Here is a 12,278-nt window from a genome sequence, read left to right on the forward strand (position 1 = left end):
ATTTGCATGGCAAAATTACCCCCAACTGAGAACCACTGCTTTGAAATACCATAGCATACTTATATTAAAACTTCCATTATACAATGGAAAACTAAACGTTTTTGTTATATCATACCACGTTTGATCATTTCAATGGCTTATTTCCATAAAAATCTGGGGTTGAATTTGAAAGCAGAGATTATATACAAAGAGGTTATTAGGTTTGTGATGACTTCAGAGTAGGCTAAGATTCTTTGCCTATTTAATTCTGAGGTTTGTTGGGTCTAGCTTGAGTTGTGGAGGCTGTACATGCATCTGTTAGCTGAAGTCTACTTTAAAAACCTTTCCTCCAATTTTTATTCAAAGTCTGCAGTAGCAGGTATACATTCACATGACTTTAGCATACTATTTTTTTTTTAAGATTTTATTCATTTATTTTATATATAGAGAGAGACAGTGAGAAAGGGAACACAAGCAGGGGGAGTGGGAGAGGGAGAAACAGGCTTTCCGCTGAGCAGAGAGCCTGATTCGGGACTTGATCCTAGGACCCTGGGATCATGACCTGAACTGAAGGCAGACGCTTAACGACTGTGCCACACAGGCATCCCAATACATTTTTTTTTTCAACATAAAAATTCAAAATGTTATTGAAAGGGCCACAAATTCAAGATTTGAGGTTTGCATGGCAAAATTACCCCCAACTGAGAACCACTGCTTTGAAATACCATAGCATACTTATATGGTATACCATAGCTACTGGGTAGCTCAGTGGATTAAAGCATCTGCCTTCAGCTCAGGTCATGATCTCAGGGTCCTGGGATCGAGCCCCGCATCGGGCTCTCCACTCAGCAGGGAGCCTGCTTCCCCCACCCCCCGCCTGCCTCTCTGCCTACTTGTGATCTGTCAAATAAATAAAAAATCTTAAAAAAAAAAAAAAGATTGGAGGTTCAAAATCCCACATTCATAACAGATCACCTAAAAAAATAAAGTAACACTTTACATTTGTGATTAGACAAGTCTGTTTTTATGTGTATTACCTAAATTCTAGCAAAAAAAGGTTGCAATAGAAGAACTTTTGGAAACGATAAACGTCACCTAGAAGGCAACAGAAATGGCTACATGCTTTTGTTAGGATGGTCTGTGGCTGAACAGCCAGTGTCTTACCAGTGCATCCAGGTATACATTTGTCCATTGGACTTGCTTAGCCTTATCTCCTGCTAACACCATTGGTCTACCCAGAACATCCAAATATTCCTATTAAGAAAAAAAAAAGGAAAAAAGAAAGAAAAGGTTAAGAGGTTGAAAACCAGAAATGCTATGCTAAAAACAAAATCAAAATAACTCTACAGAAGAAAATTACCTAGAGGTAGAAATAAATATGGACTCAAAGAGAGTAAATATGTAACCATTTAATTCCTATTTTGGACAGACCATAACTGGTATCTCTACATACTTTGAATCAACAATATTTAGCTCATGTTGTTTATACAATATATCTACCCCAGTTTTTTTCTAATCACAAAACATTCTTTTTCTGAGGTACAGCCAATGATAAGTGAAATACGTTCCTTGTGAATTGCTTTATGTTAATCTAAACTATTTTAAGTCTCTGTGATTTACTGGATGGAATCACGCAAATGTGAAATAATAAAGCAGCCACATACTTGCTTTCATATCACAGATTGTTTGGCTGAAATTCAAAGCTACATTTAAACATATCAAAAAATAAATGAAATACTTGTGCCAAGTAAGACATCAGACTCAAGTGCAGCTGCTGTTTCATTTCAACATAAAACACAGTCGGTATTCAGTTCCACAGATGCCATGTTATTTATGTTCAATTTTGACTTAGTCTATTTTGTGGATCCTCAGTTACGTTTAAAGTTGAGTAATGATTTTAAATTGTTATTTATGAATGCTTGAAAATAATATACATTTAAATTAATTTGCTTCACTCTACAAGGTTATTTAACAGGCATATTTTAAACTGAATGGTTAAATGTGTGATGGGGATAAGGAGGGCACTTGTTGGGATGAGAACAGAGTATTACATGTAAATGATGAATCACTACATTCTACTCCTGAAACCAGTATTACGCTTTATGTTAACTAACTAGGATTTAAATAAAAATTTGAAAAAAAGTTTAATAATTAAAAATAAAATAAAATAAATGGTTATAGAAAAACATCATCTCCTTGTTGAAAGTTTATTTTAAACAGGTAAATAGATCTACAGTGGTTATTTGAGAAGTTATCTGAATTCTGGTTAGAATCCATATAGTTTGTCCAGATTAAGTATTGCTTAACTTTCTTTGTGGGACCTGTACCTTGAAGAAACTAATTTAAGTCATCTGAAATAGAACCAAGTTCAAGTTAAATGAAACAAGACTGTTAGTAAATTTTCATTTTATTTATTTTCGGTGATGTTTTTAACATCTTAGAAGAACAGCATACATAGTTTTTTACCTGAGTTTTCAATATATGAAAACACTTGGAACTTTAATGAAATAGCAATCAGTACATCACCATGACACTCATCATTTTGTTACAAATACAATACTATGGATCATTTTTTCACTTTCACCTATTTTCTCCAATTGAGCATATTTAAAGCAGCAAAGAAACATCTTTTTCTTTGAAAACATAATTTAAACAAAATTTTAATAACCATACCTGAGTATTGATTCTTATTGCTCCAATGGAAGGAATTTCATAATAATAACCTGAAACATACACATACATATTTTTATATATCTAAATATCACATTACCATTCATGGCCACGAAACTATTTTAGGTCTTTGGAGAAAAAAAAAAGAGCTTTTTTTTTTTTTCACTTCTAATTGAGCAAACACTAACATACCAATACCACCAATAAATGTAGAAAAGGTTGGATTAATGTATATCCCTAACAAATGCATAAGCTTTGTGAGAAATTTCACTATGTTTCTTATAAACTGTATCAGATATATGTGGTTTTTCTACTTCACAGTAGGGAACCAGGCATTATTTAAAATACTCTATGCTGGAGAAATTCTTAAAGACACATAATAATGGGAATCTGACAATTACATTTATATGAAATATTTGCCTAAATATGATTTTTGTAATAAATTGAGGTTCCCTTTATTGCTATGTGATCAGTTTTTCAAATAACATTTTCAGGTTTTTTCTGTGTACATAGGGAACAGGGGCTCACTACACAAAACGAGAATTACCTAGGAATGTGTAAGACATTTAAAAGAAAATTCAACCACTCAGGAAAAAAAGGAACTTGGATGTCATACTTTCTTACATGTAAGTTTTATGTAATTCAGATATTCTTTCATTCCTAATTTTTCAGGTAAGATTCTATTTGATGAGTAGCATTAAGTATCTTTAAATAAAGCATAGAATGATATCAATATATGATATCAGATATCATATGATCAAATGTCTGAATTTTCATATACTGTAATAGTAATAATTTCCAAGTGTTCTGTGTGTGGGTTTTCTCCACAGAAAACACATTTAACATCTTGGCGCACCTGGGTGGCACAGTCAGTTAAGTGTCTGACTCTTGGCTTTGGCTCGGGTCCTGAGACCCAGCCTGCATCAGCAATGTGGGGGCTGCTTAAAAGACTCTCTCTCCCTCTTCCCTCTGCCACTCACCACCCACGCCCCCCACTGCCCTGCTCTTTCTCTCTCCCAAATAATCTAAAAAAACCGAAAAACCAAAAAAACGACATTCAACATCTTACACTTGTCTCTATTCCCGTAAACATTAGCTACAACTGGATCTTAAAAGAGAATACGTAGAACAACAACTACCAATTTAGTTTTAGTATTAAAATGCGGTCGAGAAAGCAGATCTGTTACCTTTATTTTCACAGGCCATCCACTGAATAGGTCCTCTGTCATAATTATGCTGACCAACTGAAAATGTGAACACACGCACCTGGTGAATTGGAACACAAGGATCCGTTAGGCTACATGCAATTTAACTGATGGCAACACAAAAAAGCCAAGGCAAAAAACAAATGAAAGCATGCTTTTCAGCTGATAAATGTGACAAGAAAAATCAAGGCAGTCAATCTTTCAGGAAGTCACCAGAGAGAGACCCCATAACCTACTCTCAACAGGAACGTCAGTCACTCAGTTTAAGACAGTACTTGGGTGCCTGGTACCCGGTCCCGATCCCAAGGTTGCATTTAAAAGAAATGGCATCTTTTACGCCCACCCGACTTCGCCTGTCTCACCTGGTTAAAACATATTATCTGCATACCTAGTCACTGCAAAAAATAATCAGTAGAAATAATAATTCCTATTTCATAAATATGTGACTATAACGAAGTAGGTAGGAGGGAGGTCATCATGCTTTTAGTTGTTTAAGGCAATTATCTTAGTGATAGTTCACTACTTTCACACCATGAAAATATTTAGTATGTACATACATGATTATGGTGTCCTATTACTTTCTATAAAAGAGTACTCGCATATATAAATACGCAGGTTAAGCTCCTAGAATTTTGAAAGACAACAAAAATAGCAACTGCTTCTAATGTGCTATAAGATATGCAAATATTTTTAAAAACTCAGTTGAGATCGTTTTTAAATTATAGTAACATAAATGTTTATCAGAAGCCATTATATTTAATTATAATTTCATAATAATTTAAGAATATAGAGGATAAATTCAATGTCAACAAATTTTTAACAAAATGGCTATTTAGGATATATTGATTTTTACCAATTTAGTAATCTAAGTAAAGCAGCATTTTAAGTTAAACATTTTAGCCTTTTCTAAAGATAAACATGCAGAAAATCACTTTTCCATGAATTCACATTCTGGTTTGAACTATGTTAACAGCTTTTCCCTAATTCATGTCGATTGACTGTTTGAACTGACATTTTCTAATTGTTTCGCCTGTTTCATCTTTGCACATGACCGCAGAGCACAAATCTCAAAAGAGATTTCACATCTGTTTTCTGTTCCACCACTGGTCTTGGCCACACAGAGATCACTTCATAACAATCCCTGTCCCAAAACGTACACTGGAGATGGTGCTGTTTCACTGGTAAAGTTTTCTGCGAGCCACCCTTCACTCGTCCTGGCTTCTGGCTTGCCTCAGTCATTTGCAGGACACATCTGAATTTGAATCATCTCAACTCAGAAGGACAAGTGATCCATTCTACATTAACAGAAGTCGCTGACACCTATCTTAACCCTCAACCCGTATTCCTTAAATGTACCAATTTCATTTTCTTAAATTCTAAAAATTTATTTTGGGGGCTGTCTATACAGCTCATATTTCAAGGGTAATGTTGCCTCTGACATAGTTGAACTTACTCCTAAACAGAAGTATTTCTGTAAACAGGTATGTCACCCAGCTGATAATTCAATTTCATTGCTATACCTTAAACAATTGTCACACAAATTAAGGGCAGGGAAAAAACCCAGATGCCCCAGAGAGCATGGGGGAAACCTTCACAGTGAAGATTTGCAAGGGTGCCTCAAATTTTCAATTTAAAGCACTGGTTTGTCTTAGTGTCTCTCTTGCCACAACAGTGTTCTGGTAAAATATTTTTCCACAAAAGACTTTTCAGTCAAGAGAAATAAATAAGACTAAATGAATTATTCTATCGATGTCCCTGGGAGGCAAGCATTTCTACTAACATAGGGGTTCCACTTAAACACATACCATGTGATTTTGACTGATGCTAGTCATCAAACAGTCCAAATAAACACAACTCAGTCAAAATACATACTAGTAAAAAAGCAAAACAGAAACTTCCCTCAAACAACAAAAATACTCGTTGCTTTGTTTGACTCCAAAAGTTGTGGCTAACCCTGAGGTTTGCAGACATGAAGATCTTAGAAGTTGTCCAAATTAAGAATTCAGAATCAGACCTGGGTATAGAGGTGTAACATTTTAAAGCACACCAAATAGTGTGTGTGTGCCTCTCCCTGTGTGTTACTTTGCCACACAGATCCTCAGCTCTGTGAATAAAAGATTATCTGAATTATTCCTATATTATAATTTCATAATCTGTACCTCTTAATTTTTATTCGCCTTAGTGTAGACACTATTCTTCTGAAATTTCTCTTGGTAGATACACACATGTGCATGTGTACATGCACGCACACACACAAACACACGCACTGTGTACATTCTAATGATTTTATAGGCTGCCCCAAATTTTCTGATTTATTAATATATACTTGGTTGAGAAAAAGTTTAATACAGAGCACCCTAGCTTTTTAATTCTTTGTGAAGCAGGGGCGCCTGGGTGGCTCAGTGGGTTAAAGCCTCTGCCTTCGGCTCAGGTCATGATCCCAGAGTCCTGGGATCGAGCCCCGCGTCGGGCTCTCTGCTCCGTGGGGAGCCTGCTTCCTCCTCTCTCTCACTCTCTGCCTGCCTCTCTGCCTACTTGTGATCTCTGTTTGTCAAATAAATAAATAAAATCTTTTAAAAAATAAATAAATAAATAAATTCTTTGTGAAACAGTGAAAAAGCCAACATAAAAACTATTCCAATCCCGACTACCAACACTCATGCTGCATTTCATTTCTCGCCTTACATATTTTACCTAATTATGTACTAAGAATTTTAACTTCATTGATTTCAGGCACATGTGCAATATACAATGTTATAATGCATGTTCACAATAAACTGGTGAAATTTACAAGGTCATGTTTACACTCCTAACTTTCTGTTCCGAATTTTAAATCAGTTCATTCTTCCTAGTCTGTGCTCTATGACTGCCACCCTGTGGAATAGCGAGTGAACTATCTCTGAAATTCCAAATGACAAATCCATAGAGATGATTGCTAGCCTCATTCCTCTGATGTTTTCTACTTCTTTAAAGTTACTGTTTTCGTTTAGCTGTAATTTGGGAGAAAGAGAAAAAAATAAAGCAATTCCTTGAAATAGACACAATGCAAAAATTAAGGTAAATTACATTCTCAAGGATGTATATTTTTAGAGTTCTTTTATTTTTAGTAAAAAAATAGGATATATAAAAAAAATAAAATGACACATAAAAAACTCAAAATCCCTAATGTGTAGTCACACAAGCTAAATTTTTTAAAAATATATTTACTTATTTTAAAGAGAGAGAGAGAGAGAGAACGGGTGTGCACAAATAGGGGAGCAGCAGGTAGACGGAGGAGGAGAAGCAGACTCCCCGCTGAGCAGGGAGCCCAATGCAGAGCTCCATCCCAGGACAACCTGAGCCAAAGGCAGATGCCTAACCTTCCGAGCCACCCAGGAGCCCCTAAATATTTCATCTAAAGTCTCAATTAAGCAAATTACTTACTCTGAACCATGCCTTCATCAAAGCAGTCAACTTTTGTGGAGGGAAAATTTCTTTATTCATGTGCAGTAGTGCATTTGTAATCCCAATATAGGATTCACATAACAAATGAATGCCAGAAATTTTGTAAATAAAATATTTCTAGAAAATGTTTTAAATATTCCTTCACTAATCTGGAGGATTTTTTAGTTAATTTAAGCTCATGTTTTTAAAAAATGGCCTCTTCAGGGTCATATATGAGACATACACAGTTTTAGACGGACTTAAAAATATTTTTCATCATGCTAGAAATTGGGTCTTTAGTAGAAACTTTTAATTTACAGCAAAGTTGGTTATTTAAAATAGATTATTTGTTTCTTACAATATACCACCATTTTATAACTTTATCCTACAATTCTGGACTTCTGCTAATCTGTTTTGTTTTGTTCTGTTTGTTGAAGACTAAAATAGTTGTCTTCAATTAAGATTTTTCCAAAGCCACAGGGTCAACCTATTTTAAAAAGCCATAGGAATTTCTTGTTTCCCAGCAGAACCCAGTTACTGGAAACTGTCACCTCAACAATTATCAGTTACCCAGAGTTCAAGTTTAATTTACAATAGGCAAATCTCCAAGGAATAATGGAAATGAGACTATAAAGAAAAGAAGCCAATAAACCTAAAATAAAACCTTCAGCTATCGAAACATGTTAGAAAAATGATGTCAAAAATGGGTTTTATTAATTTACTGTGTGTACTAAAATTTTTGGCCTTCAGCCTATAAAAATACTAGATTGGATTGAATATTTTAGGAGAAAATTCTACAGCGGTTACCATAATTCACAAGAGTAACAGAATCCGGAGCGTTAGAATAACCTACATCCCTAGTTTCCTAGTACTATGAAATAAATAAAAGTGTCCACGTTCACCTTTCACACTAAGTTTACTTTATAAAGCCCAATGATCTGAAAGGTATTTGCAGTCTGCAAAGTTTTGATGGCTTAGTTTAATCTGTCTTAACCTCTTAACGCTGCAAGAAGCATGTCCCTTAGTGGAACAGTCCTGCTGTCTGACTACAATGAAGGCTCCTGGGTGGGCAAATGATGATTGGCACAGCCCCACAAGGCTGCCCGGGAGACAGAGACAGATGACAGGCTAGACGCATTCCACGTGAGCTTAGAAAATCTGGTCTGGAGATCATTTAAATTCTTGACTCTGCCACTTAGTAGCTGTATGACTTTTAACAAGCTATTTAACTTCCCAAGTTTTGGTTTTCTTAATTCCAAAATGGGGATGATGATGATGGTGGTGGTGGTGGTGGTGGTGGTGGTCATAAAAATATTTTTATCATATGATCATCCCCATTGTAAATGAAATGATACATATAAAGCTTTTATGTTACATGAAAAATTATAAGTTCCATCACTATTTACCATGGTAATGAGGATGAGGAGGAAGAGGACTACAAATTCTACCGTCAAATTATCAGATTTCTACGGGGTTACATTTTCCATGAGTGAGACACTAGCCTACTATGCCTCAAATAGAACTCAAAATAACTCGAAATGACACCTTTCTAAGAAGAAGGCAAATTTGGCTTGCTTTATTACATTCAGCGATGACCTATAGAAAAGGGGCCAATATAGTCTAAATTCCATTGTGTCCATGAGATACATTTACATGAAATTTCCTAGGGTCTGACAAAGGCAAGAATTTAATCAAGGACTATTGAATTTGTACAGGCAAATAACACCAAATCACTTTATAAAGGAAAACGAAATGCAGTAGTCACATAGGTTTTGCATACGTGATCTTATTAAACAGAACTGAGCGGCTCTTTCTCTCCGGTGTCCTACGGTTTGGGTGGATAACAACATTGATACATGCCTTGGAATTATGTCAGTTTTTAAAACTTATCAATACCAATTAATATATAATTAACTCACAGTGTCATATAATCTGTAGACGTTTATAGTTCCTGATTAAGGAGGAATAAGCTATGGGCACACTGTATTTCCAAGCAATTTGTAGCTCTGCCAAGACCATCATCAGCCAGGAGGTCAGAAAAGAAGCAATATATGGATTTATTTCAGATATTCTTGGGTAACGCCAAATACTTCACTGGCACGAGTAATGAGAGCAGTTGTGAAAAACTACGTGTTGGACGGATTGGAGTAAACGGAAAAATGCCATCAATGCAACCATTTCTTACATAAATGTAAACCCTCCTTCCTCATAAGATGATGTATACAAGAATAGAACATCAATTCTACTCCATATTCCAAGCAGAAGGAAATAAATATTGTTTTAAATGATTATCTTTTAAAAGAAGAACAGAGCTATTACATTTTTCTTATTTATGCATTTCTTATAGTTGGCCCCCTCAGGAGCTTCTTTACTGCGTATTTACCGATACATCTAACCCATCAGTCAATATTTAGCAACAACGGGCAGCAAGCACTGCCCTAGCCCCAAAGGATTCGAAGGTCCCTTTACAGATTGACATGACACCCACTTCATAGAGCTTCAAGCCCATCTCATCATCTCATAACGTAAGCGTGAGTCACTAGAACTGTCACCAGTAAGGGTAACACACCGACATAATCCCAAGTGTATTTGTGTTACGCACCCACACGTAACACGTGACAAACATGTTTGGTTCTTTGTGACCATGCATACAAACCGACTTGACCATTGCATTTTGCTTTTCTTTTTAAAGTCGTTTTGTGTTACTAGAACAAATTCCTTCATGGAGGGAAGTTCAAGGCTAGTGAACAAATAATTAAAATAACTGAAAAGGGGAATCTGGGAGAATGAAAGAGGACAGACAGTGCTGGGAGTCTGGGGGAAAGGGAGTGCCCACAAAGACTGAGCAGCAAAGATGTCTGCAGAGGTTTGTGGGAAGCAGAATTCTTCATTGGAGAAGCGAGCAGCCTCAGAGAATGCAGAGCAGCGGGCTATTTCTGGTCTAACTATTGAACCCAAACAAAGGGCAATCCTGATTCTAGGTGACAGGATTCTACCTAGAGATTAATTCAGGTGCATCTACTGTATATTTTTCTGTTTGTCTTCTATATACTTTGCAGTTCTTATAATCCCTAACTTCATTTTTCATTAGACTTTAGATATTAAGTTAAGGATTCTGTAAAATGTGTGGTAGTAGTCTGACTGAAACCTGAAGAGAATGTATCTGATAATATTTTCCTTAGTTCAGGGAATGAACTGTCAACATTAGTTTTATATTAAGAGAAACAAATGTAAATAAATCTGTCAGAAAGGAAGACACACACACACACACACACACATGCACACACACACACCCCATGCCTGTTAAATGGACAATCTCTCTACTGGCAGCCAATGTTACTGGCAATTACTCTTTTCAACTCTATAGTAACTCTGGCATAAATATCATCCTTGATTTTTATGAACAAAGGTACATTTTCTTTTTTTTCTCCCTTTTTTAAGATTTTATTTATTTACTTGATAGAGATCACAAGTAGGCATAGAGGCAGGCAGAGAGAGAGTGAGGGAAGCAGGCTCCCCAATGAGCAGAGAGCCTGATGTGGAGCTCAATTCCAGGACCCCAAGATCATGACCTGAGCAGAAGGCAGAGGCTTTAACCCACTGAGCCACCCAGGTGCCCCACAGGTACATTTTCCGTTCTAAAGCTGGAAAACTTTTGGTAACTGTTGAACGTGGCAAAATACTTAAAAGCAAACTTTTTTAGAGCAGTGCATTTGTTAAATGGTATTACATATTTTACAAATCTGAACGCCACATATATTCAAACATTGCTTCCAAAGGTTTCATTCTTGCCTGGGAGGAGCCAGGCAGGGACAAGACAGAAGGCAACAAATTACTTTCCTTACCACCTTTTGAAAAATTAATTGACTATGTTCACTGTTACTATATAAAACATAGGCATATTACTTCATTTTTAACTTGCTTTAGATATTTGTTGGCTGCAGATTACTTCTTTCTACCATGGGTCTGACAGAAAAATAGGAAAGACATCCCTAATCACTTTCAAATAATTTTTAAAAAGTAACAATGCATCTCTTGTCAGCCTCTTACAATTTTATCTATGCATTCTTTATTTTGAAATCAGTCTGTCATTTGCTCCTCTTATTCAATTTACTCATTATTTTGAAACTTTGGTTTTATAAATTCTTGATGCTTTTGCATTTCTTGATTACTTCTGAGAATTAAGCTAAGAATCCGAGGACGGTTTTCTACCGGACTAGACGATCTTCAGTGTGTATGGCTGACTGATCTTTCTGCTACTCTACAGAAAATCAAGTATTTTTAATTTCGCTGGGCCTGGGAGTTATCTTTCAACTCTGTGTCTGGTTTCACTTTCCTTTACTCATTTGTTTGGACTTTATGATAGAGTTCATTTTAGTTTTGGCACAATTTTTAAGGAAGTGTCATACACATGGGTGAACCCTAAGGAACAGCATTGCTGCAGGTAAAGATTATAAAGTGAACGCATTTTAATATGGAACAGCTGTGTGAGGAGATTAACACGGACTCCGTTTTAAAGCTGTACCTATCTATAATCAGGTAGATTAATTCCCAAGAGTAATGCATTTCGAAAGAACCCAAACATTTTGTCCTAATTCTCTAACCTTTTGGCCTCATTAAATTGTGCTGTTTATCTGCAGCCTCATTCATCAGCTCTCTGGATGGACGTACCTCAGCACACCTACCTGGGCTGCTCTGAGTGATTTCTAATGTCATCGGGATGACAAATGAATGTAAATGAAGCATTTAGCAGCAACGCTGATGCCAAGCAAGAGGCTTGGGGGAAAAGGCAGAATTCAAAGAGCAGTTTCCAGATTTTTCTTTTAAGGCTCATCCAACTTTCGTTATGACTTGGTAATTTTGCTACTTTGAGAGTCACAAATGAACTTTGTTGTTGAAGAATAGGTTTTAACATAAAGCTCTAATCACATGCAGAACTTTTAAGAGTCTTGAAAGTTTTTATTTTATTCAACCTATCAGATTTTTACATGCCGGCCATTT

The 12,278-nt window shown here is 36.0% G+C and overlaps 1 protein-coding gene across 6 annotated transcripts in view; it reads right to left on the bottom strand.

Moving 5' to 3' along the window:
- Positions 1-12,278, bottom strand: part of CACNA2D1 (calcium voltage-gated channel auxiliary subunit alpha2delta 1) — a 503,137-nt gene that overhangs the window by 64,918 nt on the left and 425,941 nt on the right. For all 6 annotated transcript variants that reach the window (XM_004739625.2, XM_004739624.2, XM_004739622.2 and 3 more), the window contains exons 13-15: positions 3,837-3,915; positions 2,653-2,702; positions 1,144-1,233 (exon numbers count right to left, since the gene is read on the bottom strand). In XM_004739625.2, the coding sequence (XP_004739682.1) occupies positions 1,144-1,233; positions 2,653-2,702; positions 3,837-3,915 (219 nt within the window). The remainder of the gene's footprint in view (positions 1-1,143; positions 1,234-2,652; positions 2,703-3,836; positions 3,916-12,278) is intronic.

Source organism: Mustela putorius, unplaced genomic scaffold, assembly GCF_011764305.1.
Source record: "Mustela putorius furo isolate JIRA1106 unplaced genomic scaffold, ASM1176430v1.1 tig00003845_pilon_pilon_pilon, whole genome shotgun sequence".
In the NCBI taxonomy this organism is placed as follows: Eukaryota; Metazoa; Chordata; class Mammalia; order Carnivora; family Mustelidae; genus Mustela; species Mustela putorius.